General features: G+C 47.5%; 1 protein-coding gene and 2 non-coding genes across 9 annotated transcripts; 1 reads left to right on the forward strand and 2 right to left on the reverse strand.

The window, feature by feature from the left end:
- The first annotated feature begins 214 nt into the window (after positions 1–214).
- SIRT4 (sirtuin 4) lies at positions 215–20,985 on the forward strand. 7 transcript variants are annotated; one of them, XM_009426390.5, is made up of 4 exons: positions 215–881; positions 11,345–11,842; positions 20,194–20,488; positions 20,620–20,985. In XM_009426390.5, the coding sequence occupies exons 2-4, from the start codon at positions 11,346–11,348 to the stop codon at positions 20,770–20,772; spliced, it is 945 nt and encodes a 314-aa protein (XP_009424665.1). In that variant the 5' UTR covers positions 215–881; position 11,345; the 3' UTR covers positions 20,773–20,985. The 7 variants fall into 7 exon arrangements, with proteins under 7 accessions (XP_009424665.1, XP_009424666.1, XP_063642150.1 ...); XM_009426391.5 differs by having other exon boundaries at positions 215–785; XM_063786080.1 differs by having other exon boundaries at positions 222–881; positions 11,345–11,569.
- Positions 934–1,074, reverse strand: LOC112205197 (U4 spliceosomal RNA). Its single transcript, XR_002939035.1, has one exon. It is a non-coding gene; the product is annotated as a U4 spliceosomal RNA (small nuclear RNA).
- Positions 20,974–21,077, reverse strand: LOC112205085 (U6 spliceosomal RNA). Its single transcript, XR_002938949.1, has one exon. It is a non-coding gene; the product is annotated as a U6 spliceosomal RNA (small nuclear RNA).
- Positions 21,078–21,592: the final 515 nt, after the last annotated feature.

Raw genomic sequence — 21,592 nt, forward strand, 5'->3', positions numbered from 1 at the left:
CCATTACATTGAGGGTGAGTGCCTGCCCGTGTGTCCGTGTACACGACGTGTTCCCACTCCACCAGCCGTATTTAAAGCCCATCTGCATGGGAGGTTTCTTGTTGTTGGAACATCCCGTGTCAAACATTCAGGTTTTGAAAACCATAAGAACATTCGCTTGGGACGCTGGGGAATCTTATGCAAATCAACGTGACGTCACAGAGATGACTCGGTTGAGACTCGAATTTTGAGCGAGGAGAGTGAGCAGTGGGAAAGTGAGCCTGGAGGGCGCAGACGGACGACCAGCTGTGCTCGAGGGTGCGGAAACAGCAGGGTGGGGGAGTTGGGAATAATTTTAGGACGTCACTGTGACAAAATCTGAATGGAGAACACGGCTGGGCGCGGTGGCTCACGCCTGTAATCCCAGCACTCTGGGAGGCCGAGGCGGGTGGATCACGAGGTCAGGAGTTCAAAACCAGCCTGGACAAGATGGTGAAACGGGGTCTCTACTAAAAATACAAAAAAATCAGCGGGGTGAGGTGGGCAGGCGCCTGTAATCCCAGCTAGTCGGGAGGCTGAGGCACGAGAATCGCTTGAACCCGGGCGGCAGTTTGCAGCGAGCCGAGATCGCGCCAGTGCACTCCAGCCTGAGCGAGACTTCGTCTCAAAAAGAACACAACAGTGCGAGAGAAAGAAAACAGGACAGCCAGCTGGCAAGAAAAGTCAACACCGCCCTGCATTTACCTTAAAAGTAGAGATCACAAAATCAGCAACTCCAACTTTCATAAACGGAAACCGCTAAACAGGTAAACTTACACGTACTCTGGAGAATCGGTTGGTAAGATACTTCACCATCTCTGATTTGGAAAGTCCGCCGGCAAATACTTTTCAACCTCCCAAAGGTAAGCACACACACACAAAAAATTTCTGTTGTTCAACCGCAACAAAATTCAGTCTCCGCAGAGACTGTCAAAAATTGCCAGCGCCGACTATATTGCAAGTCGTCACGGCGGGGTATTGGGAAAAGTTTTCAATTAGCAATAATCGCGCCTCGGATAGACCTCATTGGCTACGATACTGCCACTGCGCAAAGCTAAGTTGTTACGCCCCCTGCTCATCACTCCCAATAAGCCAGCTTCCTATTTCGCAAAGGTGAGTTTAGGGCCTATGGAAAAATCTTCACTTATTGCTTGCTTGAAAATTATACAATCATAGAAAGATGTTTGTGAGCTGCGTAGGTGGTTTCTGCATATCGTTGCTGATTTCACTTAGCTAGGTTTTTGTTGATATGAAGCAAAGCACTATGGGAGGAACATGCTAATAGACAATTCAGAGACTGCAAAGGGCTTTTGAGAGAAAAGGGATCAAAATCAGGGTTCTGTTCACTTGGCTCCAGATTCAGTGTAACAGACTTCTCCAAAGACGATTATTGTTTTGTCTTTTTTCTTTTTCAAACTTTTTTAAATTGTGCCAAAGTATACATAAAATTTACCATTTTAACCTTAAGTGTAAATTCACTGGCATAGAATATGTTCACATTGTTGTGTAACCATCATCACTACTTACCTCCAGAACTTTATCTTTCATGCCCAAGGGTGGAAACTGAGACTCTGTACCCATTAAACCCTTACTCCCTGTTCCCTTCTCCTCCAGCCCCCGTGGCAACCTGTTTTCTACTTTCTATCTCTATGACTTTGTGAGTACTTTATATATATAAATGGAATCATACAATATTTGTCCTTGAGGTCAGTCTTATTTCATTCAGAATAATGTTTTTAAGGTTCATCCATGTTGTAGTATATATCAGGAATTCATTAATTTTATGGCTGAATAATATTTCACTGTATGAGATGTTATCTTTTTTTTTTTTTTTTTTTTTTTTTTGAGATGGAGTTTTTGCTCTTGTTGCCCAGGCTGGAGTGCAGTGGCATGATCTCGGCTCATTGCAACCACTGCCTCCCGGATTCAAGCGATTCTCCTGCCTCCGCCTCTCAAGTAGCTGGGATTACAGATGCATGCCACCACTCTTTGTATTTTTAGTAGAGACAGGATTTCACCATGTTGGCCAGGCTGGTCTCAAACTCCTGACCTCACGTGATCTGCCTGCCTCGGCCTCCCAAAGTGCTGGAATTACAGGTGTGAGCCACTTCACCCAGCCCGTTTATTTTGTCTATTTTTTTTTTTTTGAGATGAAGTTTTGCTTTTGTTGCCCAGGCTGGAGCGCAATGGCGAGATCAACCTCTGCCTCCCGGGTTCAAGCGATTCTCCTGCCTCAGCCTCCCGAGGAGCTGGGATTATTTTTAGTAGAGACGGGGTTTCACCATGTTGGTCAGGCTGGTCTTGAACTCCTGGCCTCAGGTGATCCACCCGCCTTGGTTTCCCAAAGTGCTGGGATTACAGCCGTGAGCCACCGCGCCCGGTCCCATTCATTCTTTTTTGAGACAGCTTTTGGCTCTGTCACCCAGGCTGGAATGCAGTGGCGCGATCTCAGCTCACTTCAACCTCTGCTTCCAGGCCTCAAGTGATCCTCCTCCCACTTCAGCTGGATACTTTTTGTATTTTTCGTACAGACACGATCTCACCATGTTGCCCAGGCTGGTCTCGAACTCCTGGGCTCAAGCGATCCTCCCATCTTGGCCTCCCAAAGTGCTGGGACTATAGGCATGAGCTGCCGCCCGGACCAACTGTTTATCCTTTTTTTTTTTTTTTTGAGGGGGAGTCTCGCTCTGTTGCCCAAGCTGGAGTACAGAGACTCAATCTCAGCCCATGCAACCTCCACCTCTGGGGTTCAAGCAGTTCTCCTGTCTCAGCCTCCCGAGTAACTAACTGGGATTACAGGTGTGTGCCACCAATCCTGGCTAATTTTTGTATTTTTAGTAGAGACAGGGTTTCACCATGTTGGCCAGGCTGGTCTCAAGCTCCTGACCTCAAGTGATCCTCCTTCTTCAGCCTCCCAAAGTGCTGAGCCACGGCGCCCGGCCTATCCATTTATTTTTAGATGGTCATTGTTGGTTTCCACCTTTTGTCTATGGGAATAATGCTGCTATTGGTGTGCAAATATCAGCTTAAGTTTCTGTTTTCCTTTTTTTTTTTTTGAGACTGAGTTTCGCTCTTGTTGCCCAGTCTGGACTGCAAAGGCGCGATCTCAGCTCACCACAACCTCTGCCTCCTGGGTTCAAGTGATTCTCCTGCCTCAGCCTCCCAAGTAGCTGGGATGACAGGTATGCGCCACCATGCCTGGCTAATTTTATATATGTATATGTATAAATATATATATATATAAATTTTTTTTTTTTTTAGTAGAGACGGGGTTTCTCCATGTTGGTCAGGCTGGTCTTGAACTCCTGACCTCAAGTGATCTGCCTGCCTCGGCCTCCCAAAGTGCTGGGATTACAGGTGTGAGCCACCGCGCCTGGCCCCTGTTTTCTATTCTTTGGTGTACATACCTAGAAGTAAAATTGCTGGATCATATGTTAATTCAAAAGGGTTTTCTTTGGACACCTTAATTCAAAAAGAGGCTCAAATAATAAGGATTTATTTCCACAGAATGTTCACAGTATCTAAAATTTGAAGCAACTTTCACCCTCACTGCCTGTTTTCCTTCAGGATGTAGAAAGCTATTAGAAACCTACATCTGGTCTAGGTGTGGTGGCTCGAGCGTGTAATCCCAACACTTTGGGAGGCCAAGGCAGGTGGATCACCTGAGGTCAGGAGTTCAAGATCAGCCTGGCAACATGGCGACATCCCTGTAAATACAAAATACAAAAATACAAAATTACAAAAATACAAAATACAAAAATTAACCGGGCGTGGTGGCGCTTGCCTGTAATCCCAGCTACTAGGGGGGCTGAGGCAGGAGGATCGTTTGAACCTGGGAGGTAGAGGTTGCCATGAGCTGAGATCATGCCACTGTAATCCAGCCTGGGTGACAAAGCGAGACTCCGTCTCAAAAAAAAAAAAAAAAAAAAAAAGTAACATTTCCACCAACATTTTATTATAAAAAATTGTAAACACGAAAAGTTCAAAGAATTCCTCAGTGAACATTCATGTACTCATCATCCATATACAAAAATGACACTTTTTTTTTTTGAGACGGAGTCTCGCTCTGTAGCCCAGGCTGGAGTGCAGTGGCGCAATCTCGGCTCACTGCGAGCTCCGCCACCCGGGTTCACGCCATTCTCCTGCCTCAGCCTCACCGAGTAGCTGGGACTACAGGCGCCCGCCACCACGGCCGGCTAATTTTTTCTATTTTTAGTAGAGATGGGGTTTCACCGTGTTAGCCAGGATGGTCAAAAACGACATTTTAAAAGGCCTGTTTGATGCTGATGTGTTATGTGATTATTTCTAACTTGTTTTTTTTTTTTTTGAGACATGTTCTCAGTCGCTTAGGTTGGAGCACAGGGGTGCAATCACGGCTCAGTGCAGCCTAAATCTCCTGGGCTCAAGCGATCTTCCCACCTCAGCCTTCCAGGTAGCTGGGACTACAGGCACACACCACCATGCCCAGCTAATTTTTCTGTATTTTTTGTAGATACAGGGTTTCACCATGTTGCCCATGCTGGTCTCCAGCTCCTGGGCTCAAGTGATCCGCCCGCCTCGGCCTCCCCAAGGGGTGGGATTACAGGTGTGAGCCACTGCAGCTGATTTCTTATTTAATTCACAGCCTGGATAAAAAGAAAAGACTAGCAATGTGGTGAATTTAGATTCTTTTACTTTGATCATCCAGTCAAGGATTTAGTCATTAATTCTGGATGGGGTGGAGTTGTGAGAAAAACACTAGGCCAGGCACGGTGGCTCACGCCTGTAATCCCAGCACTTTGGGAGGCCGAGGCGGGTGGATCACAAGGTCAGGAGTTCAAGACCAGCCTGGCCAAGATGGTGAAACCTCGTCTCTACTAAAAATACAAAAATTAGCTGGGCATGGTGGCGGGCGCCTATAATCCCAGCTACTTGGGAGGCTGACATAGGAGAATCACTTGAACCCGGTAGGCGGAGGTTGCAGTGAGCCTAGATTGCGCCACTGCACTCCAGCCTGGGCGATAGAGTGAGACTCCGTCTCAAAATAAATAAATAAATAAATACATACATACATACATAAAATAAAATAAATAAATAATGGGGCTGGGTGTGGTGGCTCACGCCTGTAATCAAAAAAAAAAAAAAAAAAAAAAAAAAAGAGAGAGAGAGAGAAAGACTAAAGCCCTAATCCTAATCCTATGAGGGTATCAAAGGAACTTCCTAGCCCTTGAGAATTCTAGAATGGGTGGCCCATTACACTCTCTCAGTAGCTATCAAGTGAAATTGTGTGTTTCACCAGCTGACTTGGATGACAAAAAAAAAAAAAAAAAAGAAATAGAAACAAATAAAGCATACAAACATTAAAAAAGAAAGAAAGAAAGAAAAAACAAAACAAAACAAAACAAAAAAGACTTGGATGACTTCACCGTCCAGGGATGATTTTCCAGCACTATGAGAAAAATTGAAAACTCAGCTAACTTTTCCTCAGAGCATGAGATTTTTGGGGACCTAGAAGCACAATAGAATTCCCAACCAATCTCTATTAGTGATGATCATTCCACTTGGAGAACTGAAAAAATAACCTAGGTTTGAACTTTTTCATAGTAAAATTGGTGAATGGGGAAGGAGAATGTCACTGTTCTCACATTTTTTAAAGTTATGATAAAATACCCAGAAAATGTGTGCAGAAAATGTGCTGGATTATAATTTTTAAATTTTGGGGGGGATTATAATTTTTTTGACAATGAAAATTTCAGTCTAGCTTCTGGTGTTTTCTTTCAGCAGATGTGGTCAGGTTAACTAATGCAGAAAGGGCTGTCAGTGGCTGGAGTGCAGTCACAGGATCATGGCTCACTGCAGCCTTGAAAAAAAAAGGGGGTGGCCGGGCGCAGTGGCTCACACCTGTAATCCCAGATACTGGGGAGGCTGAGGCAGGAGAATCACTTGAACCCGGGAGGCGGAGGTTGCGGTGAGCCAAGATGGCGCCATTGCACTCCAGCCTGGTCAACAAGAGTGAAACTCCATCTCAAAAAAAAAAAAAAAAAAAAAAGGAGGGGGGCTGTCATATGAGTTTCCCCGCCTAGTAGATCCTACAGCTACTGACTTTCGCTGTTGCTGGAGCTACTACTCCCTGTGTACTAAGGAAAAAAGAATCGGCCAGGCGCAGTAGCTCACGCCCGTAATCACAACACTTTGGAAAGCCTAGAGCCCAGGAGTTCGAGACCAGCCTGGGCAACATGGTGAAACCCCGTCTCTACAAAAAAATACAAAAATTAGCTGGGCGTGGTGGCCCACCTGTAGTCCCAGCTACTCAGGAGGCTGAGGTGGGAGGATGGTTTGAGTCCAAGAGGTTGAGGCTGTAGTGCGCAGTGATCGTGCCTCTGAACTCCCGCCTGGGTGAAAGAGTGAGAGCATGTCCCCAAAATAAAAAAATAAGCTTTTAAATAATTAAAGTGGCAGGGCACAGTGGCTCATGCCTGTAATTCCAGCACTTTGGGAGGCTGAGGCGGGCGGATCGCGAGGTCAGGAGTTCGAGACCATGCTGACAAGCATGGTGAAACCCCGTCTTTACTAAAAATACAAAAATTAGCCGGGCATGGTGGCGGGCACCCGTAATCCCAGCTACTCGGGAGGCTGAGGCAGGAGAATCACTTGAACCCGGGAGGCGGAGGTTGCAGTGATCTGAGATCGTGCCACTGCACTCCAGCCTGGGCACAGAGCAATACTCCGTCTCAAAAAATAAATAAATAAATAAATAGCCGGGCGCGGTGGCTCACGCCTGTAATCCAGTACTTTGGGAGGCTGAGGCGGGCGGATCACGAGGTCAGGAGATAGAGACCATCCTGGCTAACACGGTGAAACCCCGTCTCTACTAAAAAAAAATACAAAAAATTAGCCGGGCGTGGTGGCGGGCGCCTGTAGTCGGGAGGCTGAGGCAGGAGAATGGCGTGAACCCGGGAGGCGGAGCTTGTAGTGGGGCCGAGATCTCTCCACTACACTCCAGCCTGGGCGACAGAGCGAGACTCCGTCTCAAAAATAAATAAATAAATAAATAAATACAATAATAATAATAATAAAAGTGGCGGGGTGCAGTGGCTCACTCCTGTAATCCTAGCATTTTAGGAGACCGAGGCAGGTGGGTCACCTGAGGTCACGAGTTCAAAACCAGCCTGGCCAACATGACGAAACCCCATCTCTACTAAAAATACAAAAATTAGCCGGGCGCAGTGGCGAGCGCCTGTAATCCCAGCTACTCCAGAGGCCGAGGCAGCAGAATCACTTCAGCCGGGAAGGCAGAGGCTTCAGTGAGTGAAGATCGCTCCACTGCACTCCAGCCTGGGCAACAGAGCTAGACTCTCTCTCAAAAAAAAAAATTAAAGTTAGTTTTACTTACAAGTCTTACTGAGGATTACAGACCGAGGGCTATAGTGTGGGAGCAGTTCCATCAGACTGGTCCAACACAGAATTTCAGCCACTCATATACAACTGGTGAGTGTACGGTGCCTGCGAAATCACATTAAACTTGCTTCAAAGTTACATTAAAGCACAATCATATCAAAGTTTGGGTGCAAGAGTATATCTGGTTATGGATTACAGAGGTATCATCACTAACCCCATCAGACATTATCTTGTGCAGGAAAAGGCAATGACCAGAGTCATTTATCTTTTAATGAATATAGTGACTTGGAAGAGACATGGAGGGCTGTGTGCTCTATTCTGTTTTGTCTTCAAAGCATCTTTCTGGAGAGCTGTATGCTGTCACAGAGTCAGGGGCTTCATGAAATGATGCTGCCAAGTCGAAATAAGCAGGCCCGGCATGGTGGCTCACACCTGTAATCCCAGCACTTTGGGAGGCCAAAGCAAGAACTTTCCTTGAGTTCAGGAGTTTGAGACCAGCCTGAGCAACATAGTGAGACCGTGTCTCGACAAAAATAAAAAATAACAAAATTTAGCTGGGCGTGGTGGTGGATGCCTGTGATCTCAGCTACTCGAGAGGATGAGGTTGGAGGATCCCTTGGGCCTGGGAAGTAGAAACTGCAGTGAGCTGTGATGTCACAACTGCACTCCAGCCTGGGTGACAGAACGAGACCCTGTCTCAAAAAAAAGAAAAAAAAAAAGCAGAAATGGGCAAACTACTAAATGGTCATTTTGCCAATATTACCTCCAAAGATACAATGATAGAACCAAAAACCTAAAAACTCTTTCTCAAGCTTCCACATTACTTCTCTGCACTTCAGTTCATCTTTATTTATTATTGTTATTTTTTGAAGAGATGGGATCTCACTTTGTCACCCAGGCTGAAGTGCAGTCGCACAATTATGGTTCACTGCAGCCTCGATCTCCTGGGCTCAAAGTGATCCTCCCACCTGAGCCTCCTGAGTAGCTGGGACTACAGGCACACACCACCACACCCCGCTAATTTTGTTTATTTTTTGTAGTGAGTGGGTCTCACTATGTTGCCCAAGCTGGTCTTGAACTTTTGGGCTCAAGTGATCCTCCTGCCGTGGCCTCCCAAAGTGTTGGTATTACAGGTGGGAACCACTGCACTCAGCCCGATTCATCTTAAAATGGAGGAAGGGAGTCCTTAGGTGGTCTTCAAGGTCCCTGCTGGCCGCCCACCTTTATGTCCAAAGACACTTATACATTTATTGATTTAGGTGATGCTGCAGAGCGGCAGTTCTGGTTGTCTACACATTAGGAACAATTAGGAAATTTGTAGATCAGAATCCCTGGGAGTGAGACGCAGGCCTTGTTTGATTAACTTAATAAAAAAAAATATGATAAATACAATTGGAGAAGCCAAGCAGGTTAAGTACATTAGTCCAGGTATAATATATTTGGCTTCATATTAACTGTAAAAACATCACTTTTGGCTGGGCACAGTGGCTTACGCCTGTAATCCCAGTACTTTGGGAGGCTAGGGTGGGCAGATCACGAGGTCAGGAGATCAAGACCATCCTGGCTAACATGGTGAAACCTTGTCTCTACTAAAAATAAAAAAATTAGCCGGGCGTGGTGGCATGCGCCCGTAATCCCTGCTACTCAGGAGGCTGAGGCAGGAGAATTGCTTGAACCCGGGAGGCGGAGGTTGCAGTGAGCCGAAATGGCACCATTGCACTCCAGCCTGGGCAACAGAGCGAGACTCCATCTCAAAAACAAACAAACAAACAACAACAACAACAAACTATCACTTTTTCAGATATGTATAAACACATTTCTTCACAAGTTCAAGGTATTTTACCAATAGCAAATAACTTGATACTGTCGTTGTGAATGAAAAGGATCACAAACTCTGATGTTTAGAATGAGTCAAATCTAGGCCGGGAACAGTGGCTCAGGCCTGTAATCCCAGCATTTTGGGGGGCCGAGGTTGGCGGATCACCTGAGGTCGGGAGTTCGAGACCAGCCTGGCCAACATGGTGAAACTCTGTCTCTACTAAAAATACAAAAACTTTTAAAAAAGTCAAATCTAGATCCATGATTAATGACGTGCTCATTTCACATTGCATGTTTGTATCAAAACATCTCATGTGGGTAAAGCATAGATAGGCACAGAGAAAAGAAAAAAAGACAAAAAATAAGAGAAAAGATGGCCGGGCGCAGTGGCTCACGCCTATAATCCCAGCACTTTGGGAGGTCAAGGCGTGCGGATCACCTGAGGTTAGGAGTTCAAGACGAGCCTGGCCAACATGGCGAAACCCCCGTCTCTACTAAAAATACAAAAATAATCCCAGCTACTCGGGAGGCTGAGGCAGGAGAATCGGTTGAACCTGGGAGAGGGAGGTTGCAGTGAGCCGAGATCGTGCCACTGCACTCCAGACTGGAGTTTTTTCAAAAAAAAAAAAAAAAACCAACTCCGTCTTAAAAAAAAAAAAAGAAAAAAGAAAAAATCTTATGTACACTATAAATATATACACCTACTAAGTGCCCACAGAAATTGAAAACAAAGAAAAAAATCCATGATTAAAAGCTTTTATATTAACGGGGGAACCTCTGACCAGAAAGAGCCGACAGGGGGCGTTCCTGGATGATCTGGGGCTGTCAATTGCGAGACGCGGAGGATTGTGGGACTTGTAGTTTTTCTCGCATCATTTAAGCTTTCTGGACTACATGTCCCAAAATGCAAATGTAATCAGACGGTCCCACTGTGGGGTGTGAAGTGTCCGTAGAGCTGTGAGAGGTAAGTGTGTTCTGTGTGTGCTGCGGATTTCTAGAAGTTGTGGATTTCTTGTGAGGGATTCTATTTCTCCTCTTTGCCCTCGGTGGGACCTGGAAGAGAGTAGTTGTTCCACTGATGCACGTTTTCAGCGGGGGTTTCCCCTGACCCTTTGGTCTCGGGAAACCGGACTGTGTGCTTGTTCAGCTGTTCACGTTTTGCTGTGGAATGTCAAGGAGAAAGCGGGGTCCTGATCTCAGATCTGGAAAGCCAAACATAAAATAATGTTTACATACGGGGTGCATGTCACTAGAGGATTTATGCATTATATCAAATAATATGTCAAAGTTTTTTCTTTTTTTTTTGAGACGGAGTCTTGCTTCTTCGCCCAGGCTGGAGTGCAACGGCGCGATCTCGGCTCACTGCAACCTCCGCCTCCCGGGTTCAAGCAATTCTCCTGCCTCAGCCTCCCTAGTAGCTGGGATTACGGGCACGTGCCACCATGCCCGGCTAATTTTTTTTGTATTTTTAGTAGAGTCGGGGTTTCACCATGTTGGCCAGGCATGTCTCGAACTCCTGATCTCAAGTGATCTGCCTGCCTCGGCCTCCCAAAGTGCTGGGATTTCAGACGTGAGCCACCGCACCCGGCCCTCTATTGTTACAGCTGGAAAAGCTGACGGGCAGGGGTCTTGTCTCTCTGATGTGTCCAAGTAGCAGAGCTTGCAGTGGAGGGTAAACTAAAATAAGGGGGAAATGAAAAAATAAAAGGAATGCGTGTGTGTGCTTAATTACATGAACAAAATCAAACAAAACCTGACTTATTAGGGCCAGACTCAGAGGCTCACACCTGTAATTCCAGCACGTTGGGAGGCCGAGGCGGGCAGATCACTAGAGCTCAGGAGTTCGAGACCAGCCTGGCCAACATGGTGAAACCCTGCCTCTACTAAAAATACAATAATTAGCCGGGCATGGTGGCCATGTAGTCCCAGCTATTCTGGAGGCTGAGGCAGGAGAATCACTTGAACCCGGGAGGCAGCGGTTACAGTGAGCCAAGATCATGCCACTGTACTCTAGCCTGGGCAACAGAGGGAGACTCTGTCTCAAAAAACAAAACGAAAACAAACAAACAAAAAATGAGAAAAAAAAAAAAAAAACACCCCAGTTTCTCACATGAGGCTTCTTTTTCTCTAGAATGAAGATGAGCTTTGCGTTGACTTTCAGGTCAGCAAAAGGCCGTTGGATCGCAAACCCCAGCCAGCCGTGCTCGAAAGCCTCCATTGGGTTATTTGTGCCAGCAAGTCCTCCTCTGGACCCTGAGAAGGTCAAAGAGTTACAGCGCTTCATCACCCTTTCCAAGAGACTCCTTGTGATGACTGGGGCAGGAATCTCCACCGAATCGGGGATACCAGACTACAGGTCAGAAAAAGTGGGGCTTTATGCCCGCACTGACCGCAGGCCCATCCAGCATGGCGATTTTGTCCGGAGTGCCCCAATCCGCCAGCGGTACTGGGCGAGAAACTTCGTAGGCTGGCCTCAATTCTCCTCCCACCAGCCTAACCCTGCACACTGGGCTTTGAGCACCTGGGAGAAACTCGGAAAGCTGTACTGGTTGGTGACCCAAAATGTGGATGCTTTGCACACCAAGGCGGGGAGTCGGCGCCTGACAGAGCTCCACGGATGCATGGACAGGTGCAGGAGCTGTACACGGTTTGAACGCAAACCCGTGTGTTGTTTTGGGAGAGTAGGGACCTTGGCTGTCTTGATCACCACAGTCTTAGACCTTGAGAAAAGGATTTCAGAGCAAGTTGTTTATTTTGCAGTTGATTCCAGTAAATTCATTGACGGAGCAAGGATGTAAAACAGGAAAGAGAGGAAAGCCAAGAAAGTGTGTGTTAATGAGTGGGTTACTGCCTTGGGCACTGGGGTTCAGTCCTGTGAGGGACCCTCCAACTGTCTAGGACATGCCTGAGGATTGCCTCAATGAAACTTGAGGACTGGGGCCAGGCGCAGTGGCTCACGCCTGTAATCCCAGCATTTTGGGAGGCTGAGGTGGGCAGATCATGTGAGCTCAGGAGTTCGAGACCAGCCTGGCCAACATGGTGAAACCCCATTTCTACTAAAAATACAAAAATTAGCCGGTCGTGGTGGCACATGCCTGTAATCCCAGCTACTTGGGAGGCTGAGGCAGGAAAATCTCTTGGGAGGCAGAGGTTGCTGCAGTGAGCCGAGATTGCACCACTACACTCCAGCCTGGGCAACAGTGCAAAAAAAAGAAAAAAAGAAAAAAAAAAGTTGAGGATGGTGCACAATGGCTCATACCTGTAATCCTAGCACTTTGGAAGGCTGAAGCAGGAAGATTGCTTGAGGCTAACAGTTCAGGACCAACCTGGCAAACACAGTGAGACTCTGTCTCTATATAAGTAAAGTAAATTATATATATATATAATATATATATATATTTTTTTTTTAAAGAAAGTTGAGGCCGGGTGTGGTGGCTCACGCCTGTAATCCCAGCACTTTGGGAGGCCGAGGCAGGCAGATTACCTGAGGTCAGGAGGTCAAGACCAATCTGGTCAACATGGTGAAACCCCGTCTCTACTAAAAATACAAAAATCTGTTGGAAGTGGTGGCACGCACCTGTAATTCCAGCTACTCAGGAGGCTGAGGCAGGAGAATCGCTTGAACCTGGGAGGTAGAGGTTGCAGTGAGCTGAGATCATGAGCTGAGATCATGCCACCACACCCCAGCCTGGGCAACAGAGCAAAACTCCGTCTCAAAAAGAAAAAAAGAAAAAGAAAGTTGAGCAGGCTAGGGTGATTTTCTTTTTTCTTTTATTTTCTTTTGTGTTTGTGTGTACACGTGTGTGTGTGTGTGTGTGTATGACAGGCTTTCACTATGTCACACAGACTGGGATGTGGTGGTGTGATTATAGCTCACTTCAGCCTCAATCTCTTGGGCTCAAGTGATCCTTTCACCCCAGCCTCCTAAGTAGCTGGGACTACAGGCAAACGCCACCGTGCCCAGCTAATTTTTAATTTAATTTTTATTTTTTGTAGAGACGAAGTCTTACTATGTTGCCAAGGCTGGTCTCGAACTCCTGGGCTCATGTGATCCTCCTGCCTTGGCATCTCAAAGTGCTGGGATGACTAGTGTGAGCCACTGTGCTTGGCCTTGAAGCTAGGGTATTTATTCACCATCTCTCATCCCTCATGGGTCCAGGATCACTCTAGGGGAATTAATTCCCTAACATTTTGACTCTGCTCCTCCCAAGGAGGCTTCCGTGGGCAGAGAACATCTGAGGCAAGACAGACACAGGAAACTGCTTGTAAGAAAATTGTGTAGGCCGGGCGCGGCGGCTCACGCCTGTAATCCCAGCACTTTGGGAGGCTGAGGCAGGCGGATCACGAGGTCAGTTGATCGAGACCATCCTGGCTAACATGGTGAAACCCCGTCTCTACTAAAAATACAAAAAATTAGCTGGGCGCGGTGGCGGGCGCCTGTAGTCCCAGCTACTCGGGAGGCTGAGGCAGGAGAATGGCGTGAACCTGGGAGGTGGAGCTTGCGGTGAGCCGAGATCGCGCCACTGCACTCCAGCCTGGGTGACAGAGCGAGACTCCGTCTCAAAAAAGAAAAAAAAAAAAGAAAGAAAATTGTGTCCACCAGGGTGCTGTGGTTCATATCTGTCATCCCAGCAACTCAGGAGGCTGAGGCAGGAGGATTACTTGAGGCCAGGAGATCAAGACCTGCCTGGGTAACACAGCCAGACTCCGTCTCTACAAAAAATTTTTTTAAGAAAGGAAATTGGCTGGGCACGGTGGCTCGCGCCTGTAATCCCAGCACTTTGGGAGGCTGAGTTGGGCGGATCACCTGAGGTCAGGAGTTCGAGACCAGCCTGACCAACATGGAGAAACCCTGTCTCTACTAAAAATACAAAATTAGCTGGGCGTGGTGGTGCATGCCTGTAATCCTAGCGACTCGGGAGGCTTAGGCAGGAGAATAGCTTGAACCCAAGAGGCGGAGGTTGCGGTGAGCCGAGATTGTGCCATTGCACTCCAGCCTGCAGCCTGGGCAACAAGAACAAAACTCCGTCAAAAAAAAAAACAAACAAAAAAACAGAGAAAGGAAACTGGGACGGGTGCGGTGGCTCATGCTTGTAATCCCAGCACTTTGGGAGGCAGAGGCAGGCAGATCACTTGAGGTCAGGAGTTCGAGACCATCCTGGCCCACAGGGTGAAACCCCATCTCTACTAAAAATACAAAAAATTACCTGGGCATAGTGGCGCACACCTGTAGTCTCAGCTATTTGGGAGGCTGAGGCACGAGAGTCGCCTGAACCTGGGAGGCAGAGGTTGCAGTGAGCCAAGATTGTGCCACTGCACTCCAGCCTGGACAACAGAGTGAGACTCTATCTCAATAAAAAAACAAAAAGAAAGGAAACTGTTCGAACGTGGCCTTTAGCATGTTCTGAGGAAAATATGAGCTGAACACCAATAGCATGTGCTATAAACTGCTGGGTTTCCAATGCCTAGGATGGCTAGATACATAGACCATAACGTAGCCGGGCAGTAGTCAGAACTCAATAATGAGGGAACAGATACATGGGAGGGTATCCTGCTTATGGGTCTGGCAATAATTGTAGCTAATTGGAGACTTATTTCTTTAAGCCCTAGAGAGGCTCCTCTGAGGGCTGAAGTCAGTCTGCCAATGGTGAAATATTTACTGGGTGCCTAGAATGTATGGTGTACATACGTTACACTATGTAGTACATTATAACACTAACTACTGTGCTTCTTAGTGGTCAGAACCAAAGTATAGGCTGGGCTCAGTGGCTCACACCTGTAATCCCAGCATTTTGAGAGGCTGAGGGGGCGGATCACTTGAGCTCAGGAGTTTGAGACCAGCCTGGCCAATATGTCGAAACCCAGTCTCTACTAAAAATAAAAGATTGGCCAGGCGTGGTGGCGGGCGCCTATAGTCCCAGCTACTCGGGAGGCTGAGGCAGGAGAATTGCATGAACATGGGTGGCAGAGGTTGCAGTGAGCCAAGATCGTGCCATTGCACTCCAGCCTGGGCGACAGAGGGAGATTGTCTCAAACAACAAACAAAAACCAAAGTATAAAACATGGCCCACTTTATATGCAAGAACTTTGTAATATTTGGGAAGACACAAAAATAACATAATTGGCCGGGCACGGTGGCTCACGCCTGTAATCCGAGCACTTTGGGAGGCCGAGGCGGGGGATCACCTGAGGTCAGGAGTTTAAGACCAGCCTGACCAACACAGTGAAACCCTGTCTCTACTAAAAATACAAAATTAGCCAGGCATGGTGGTGCATGCCTATAATCCCAGCTACTCAGGAGGCTGAGACAGGAGAATCATTTGAACCCGGGAGGCAGAGGTTGTAATGAGCCGAAATCGCACCATTGCACTCCAGCCTGGGCAACAAGAACGAAACTCCTTCTCAAAAAACAACCAAGCAAACAAAGAAAAGCACATAATTAATGATAAATGACAACGCATGATTGTGAAATTGTGTGGTTCTTGATTTATATGCTGTGCATGTTCAAATAAACAGATTTAGTAAAGATTGGAATAATCAGTTGAGAAAGCTTTAAAAAAAAATAAATTTTTTTTTAAATAGAGACAGGATCTTGCTGTGTTACCTAGTCTGGTCTCGAACTCCTGAGCTCAAGCCCTCCTCCTGCCTCGATCTTCCAAAGTGTTGGGATTACAGGTGTGAGCCACCATGCCTGGCCCAAGAAAGCTTTTTTTTTTTTTTTTTTTTGAAACAGAGTCTTGTTCTTGTTGCCCAGGCTGGAGTGCAGTGGCACGGTCTCGGCTCACTGCAACCTCCGCCTCCTGGGTTCAAGTGATTCTCCTGCCTCAGCCTCCCAAGTAGTTGGGATTACAGGTGCCTGCCACCACCCCCAGCTAATTTTTTGTATTTGTAGTAGAGGTAGGGTTTCATCATGTTGGCCAGGCTGGTCTCGAACTCACTCCTGACCTCGTGATCCGCCTGCCTCGGCCTCCCAAAGCGCTGGGATTACAGGCGTGAGCCACAGCGCCTGCCCCAAGAAAGCTTTTATGGGTACAGGGGGCTTGAGATTGGCTCAGGTTTGTCTAGGCAAGAGTGGGAAACAGGGCTTTCCAAATGAAGGGAAGTTGTAGATCCCAGAGGAGTCTGGCCTGGCCTCTGTAGAGGTTTGGACCTGGGACTTGCAGAAACCAGATTGTCTGGGAAAGTTAGGCCCAAATCATGGTTACATTTGAAAATCAGGCAGTGCAGTTGGGTCTGCTGTGAGACACCAAAGGGGTTTATTAGTGGTTTCAGAGCAAGCAAGCAACATGATAAAAATAGCATTTGAGGAAGGCTAAACAGGATTAAAAAGAGCAGGTCAGGGAGGTCAGCCTGAAAGACCTAGACTAAGGTGGTATCCAGGGAATTTGAGTTAATGATGCTTATGGATTCATTAAAACAATTTTTTCCGCCGGGCGTGGTGGCTCATGCCTGTAATCTCAGCACTTTGGGATGCCGAAGCGGGTGGATAACCTGAGGTCGGGAGTCAAGACCAGCCTGACCAACATGGAGAAACCCTGTCACTACTAAAAGTACAAGAACAACAAAAAATTAGCCGGGCATGGTGGCACATGCCTGTAATCCCAGCTACTCGGGAGGCTGAGGCAGGAGAATCGCTTGAACCTGGGAGGCGGAGGTTGCGGTGAGCCAAGACTGTTGTGCCATTGCCCTCCAGCCTGGGCGACAAGAGTGAAACTCTGTCTCAAAAAAAACTCACAATTTTTTTCATGAAGAAAATCTGTTCTTTTAATAATGAAAATTTCAAACATTCACAAAAGTAAAGAGAATAGTATAATGAATTCTCATATACCATCACCCAGATTCCAAGGTTTTATCAAGATTTTGTCATGTCTACTTTATCCATTCTGTCTCTTCTTAAGCATTTTAAAACAATCCAGGACTTCTTGACATTTCACAGGGGACTTTTTTTCTTTTCTTTGTTTTTTTTTTTGAGACAGAGTCTCACTCTGTCGCCTAGGCTGGAGAGCAGTGGTGCGATCTTGGCTCACTGCAACCTCCACCTCCCGGGTTCAACCGATTCTCCTGCCTCAGCCTCCTGAGTAGCTGGGATTACAGGCATGCGCCACCATGCCCGGCTAATTTTTGTATTTTTGGTAGAGACTGGGCTTCACTGTGTTGGCCAGGCTGGTCTCAAACTCCTGACCTCAGGTGATCTGCCTGCCTTGGCCTCCCAAAGTGCTGGGATTACAGGCATGAGCCACTGTGCCCGGCTTTTTTTTTTTTCTTTTTTTTTTTGAGATGAAGTCTTGCTCTGTCACCTAGGCTGGAGTACAATGGCATGATCTTGGCTCACTGTAACCTCTACATCCTGGGTTCAAGCAATTCTCCTGTCTCAACCTCCTGAGTAGCTGGAATTACAGGTGTGCGCCACCACACCCGGCTAATTTTTTTGTATTTTTGTAGAGACGGGGTATCACCATGTTGGCCAGGCGGGTCTCAAACTCCTGACCTCAACTGATCCACCCATCTTGGCCTCCCAAATTGCTGGGATTACAGGTGTGAGTCACCATGCCCGGCCTGGCCTTTTTTTCTTTTTTAGACAGGGTCTGGTTCTGACACCCAGGCTAGAGTGCAATGGTGCCATCATAACTCCCTGTAACCTAGAACTCCTGGGTAATTAGAACTCCAGCTAATTAAAAATTTTTTTTTTTGGCTAGGCGTGGTGGCTCACGTCTGTAGTCTCAGCACTTTGGGAGGCCGAGGTGGGCAGATCACAAAAATTAGCTGGGCGTGGTGGCAGGCGCCTGTAATCCCAGCTGCTCGGGAGGCTGAGGCAGGAGAATCGCTTAAGCCCAGGAGGCGGAGGTTGCAGTGAGCCGAGATCGCGCCATTGCACTCCAGCCTGGGTGACAGAGCAAGACCCCATCTCAAAAAACAAAAAGACAAGCCAAAAAAATTTTTTTTGTAGAGACAGCGTCTTGCTGTCTACCCAGACTGGTCTGGAACTCCTGAGCTCAAGCGATTCTCTTGCTTTACTCTCCCAAAGTGCTGGGATTACAAGGTGTGAGCCACCATGCCTGGCCACAGGGGTTCTTTTAAGAGAAGAAAATCAACATAATCTGATGGCTGACTAGAACTAAAAGGAGAAAAATGAGGCTGGGTGTGGTGGCTCATACCTGTAGTCCCAGCACTTTGGAAGACTAAGGTAGGAGGATTGCTTGAGCTTAGGAGTTCGAGGCTGCAGTGAGCTATGATCATGCCACTGCACTCCAGGTAAGAGCCACTACGCCTGGCCAAGACCCTGTCTCTTTTTTTTTTTTGAAACGGAGTCTCGCTCGTTGCCCAGGCTGGAGTGCAGTGGTGCTATCTCGGCTCACTGCAAGCTCCGCCTCCCGGGTTCACGCCATTCTCCTGCCTCAGCCTCCCGAGTAGCTGGGACTACAGGCGCCCGCCACCATGCCTGGCTAATTTTTTGTATTTTTAGTAGAGATGGGGTTTCACCATGTTAGCCAGAATGGTCTCGATCTCCTAACCTCGTGATCCGCCCGCCTTGGCCTCCCAAAGTGTTGGGATTACAGGCGTGAGCCACCACGCCCAGCCTGACCCTGTCTCTTAAAAAAAAAAAAAAAAAATAGGCCGGGCGCAGTGGCTCATGCCTGTAATCCCAGCATTTCGGGAGGCCAAGGCGGGCAGACCACCTGAGGTCAAGAGTTCGAGACCAGCCTCAACATGGAGAAACCCCGTCTCTACTAAAAATACAAAATTAGCCGGGCGTGGTGGTGCATGCCTGTAATCCCAGCTACTCGGGAGGCTGAGGCAGGAGAATTGCTTGAACCTGGGAGGCAGAGGTTGCGGTGAGCCAAGATCGCGCCATTGCACTCCAGCCTGGGCAACAAGAGTGAAACTCTGTCTCAAAAAAATAAAAAATAAAATAAAAAAATAAAAACAGACACAAAGTGCTCTCCCTCACTGGCTCAAGCTCTGGTGATTGGAGAGGTGAGAAGGGGGGCCGGGTGCAGTGGCTCACACCTGTAATCCCAGCACTTTGGGAGGCCAAGGCAGGCGGATCACCTGAGGTCGGGAGTTTGAGACCAGCCTTACCAACATGGAGAAACCCCGTCTCTACTAAAAATACAAAAAAAATTAGTCGGGTGTGGTAGAGCCTGCCTGTAATCCCGGCTACTCAGGAGGCTGAGGCAGGAGAATCGCTTGAGCCCAGGAGGCGGAGGTTGCGGTGAGCCAAGATCATGCCATTGCACTCCAACCTGGGCAATGAGGGTGAAACTTGCTCTCAAAAAAAAAAAAAAAAAGAGGTGAGAAGAGAACCAGGAGACACTGTGTCCTGGAAACCAAGAAGGAGAAGCATTTTAGAAGGAATGGTAATAGACAGTGGCAAATTCAGCAGATGAGCAAGGGAAAGTATAGAGGGAAAAATGCAGGTTTGGGCATTAAGGAAATCAGCAGGCAAGGCATTTGCAGTCATGTTAAGGATAAAAGTGAGCTATAGCAGAAGGTTAGGAAGGAGTGTATGGGAAGGAAATTGATGGGCTGGGCGCAGTGGCTCACACCTGTAATCCCAGCACTTTGGGAGGCCAAGGAGGGAGGATCACTTGAGGCCAGGAGTTTGAGACCAGCCTGGGCGACACAGTGAAACACCATTTCTACCAAAACTACAAAAATTAGCTGGGCGAGGTGGCGCGTGTTTGTAGTGCAGTCCCTGCCACTCAGGAGGATGAGGTGGGAGGATAACCTGAGCCCAGGAGGTTGAGGCTGCAGTGAGCTGAGATCGTGCCACTGCATTCCAGCCTGGGCAACAGCCAGATCCTGTCTCCAAAAATAAAAAAAATAAAATAGAAAGTATGGCTAAAATGGGGTGGGGATTGTGTGATAGGGAAAGAAAGCAGCGATGGAAGGGCTGAAAATGGTTGGAGATGAAACGTCTCTGACAGCTTTGTGCCTCCCAAGGGCATACTGTTCAGTCGGCGTCTTCCTTGGTTCCAGGGTCCTGTGCTTGGATTGTGGGGAACAGACTCCCCGGGGAGTGCTGCAAGAGCGTTTCCAAGTCCTGAACCCCACCTGGAGTGCTGAGGCCCATGGCCTGGCTCCTGATGGTGACGTCTTTCTCTCAGAGGAGCAAGTCCGGAGCTTTCAGGTCCCAACCTGCGTTCAATGTGGAGGCCGTCTGAAACCAGATGTCGTTTTCTTCGGGGACACAGTGAACCCTGACAAGGTTGATTTTGTGCACAAGCGTGTAAAAGAAGCCGACTCCCTCTTGGTGGTGGGATCATCCTTGCAGGTATCTGACTTGGCAAGAGTGGTAACTACCCCTTGTGCGGGATTGAGTCCTGGAGAGACACCCTGTTTGGTTTAACTTTTTCTAGATCTAGAGAACCTAGACATTCTTATGTGTGTCTTTTCTCCGTGCAGGTATACTCCGGTTACAGGTTTATCCTCACTGCCTGGGAGAAGAAGCTCCCGATTGCAATACTGAACATTGGGCCCACACGGTCGGATGACTTGGCGTGTCTGAAACTGAATTCTCGTTGTGGAGAGTTGCTGCCTTTGATAGACCCATGCTGACCACAGCCTGATATTCCAGAACCTGGAACAGGGACTTTCACTTGAATCTTGCTGCTAAATGTAAATGCCTTCTCAAATGACAGATTCCAGTTCCCATTCAACAGAGTAGGGTGCACTGACAAAGTATAGAAGGTTCTAGGTATCTTAATGTGTGGATATTCTTAATTAAAACTCATTTTTTAAAAATAAAAAATTGTTCAGCTTTATATGAAATGCTTCATGAATTTGTGTGTCATTCTTGCACAGGGGTCATGCTAACCTCTGTATCATTCCAATTTTAGTATATGTGCTGCTGAAGAGAGCACTAAAACTAATTTTTTTTTTTTTGAGACAGGATCTGGCTCTGTCACCCAGGCTGAAGTGCAATGGCCTGACCTCAGCTCACTGCAACTTCTGCCTCCCAGGTTCAAGCCATCCTCCCACCTCTGCCTCCCAAGTAGCTAGGACTACAGGCGTGCACCACCATACCCAACTAATTGTTTATATTTTTTGTAGAGACAGGGTCTCACTTTGTCACCCAGGCTGGTCTCGAAGTCCTGAGCTCAAGCTCTCCACCCGCCTCAGCCTCCCAAAGTGCTGACTTCATAGGCACGAGCTACCACACCCGGCCAAAACTTTTTTTTTGAGACAGTCTCGCTCTGTTGCCCAGGCTGGAGTGCAGTGGTGTGATCTTGGCTCACTGCATCCTCTGCCTTCTGGATTCAAGTGATTCTCCTGCCTCAGCCTCCCAAGTAGCTGAGATTACAGGCACGTACCACTACACCTGGCTAATTTTTTATAGTTTTGGTAGAGACGAAGTTTCACCATATTGGCCAAGCTG

The sequence above is a fragment of the Pan troglodytes genome, chromosome 10 (assembly GCF_028858775.2).
Source record: "Pan troglodytes isolate AG18354 chromosome 10, NHGRI_mPanTro3-v2.0_pri, whole genome shotgun sequence".
Lineage (NCBI taxonomy): Eukaryota > Metazoa > Chordata > Mammalia > Primates > Hominidae > Pan > Pan troglodytes.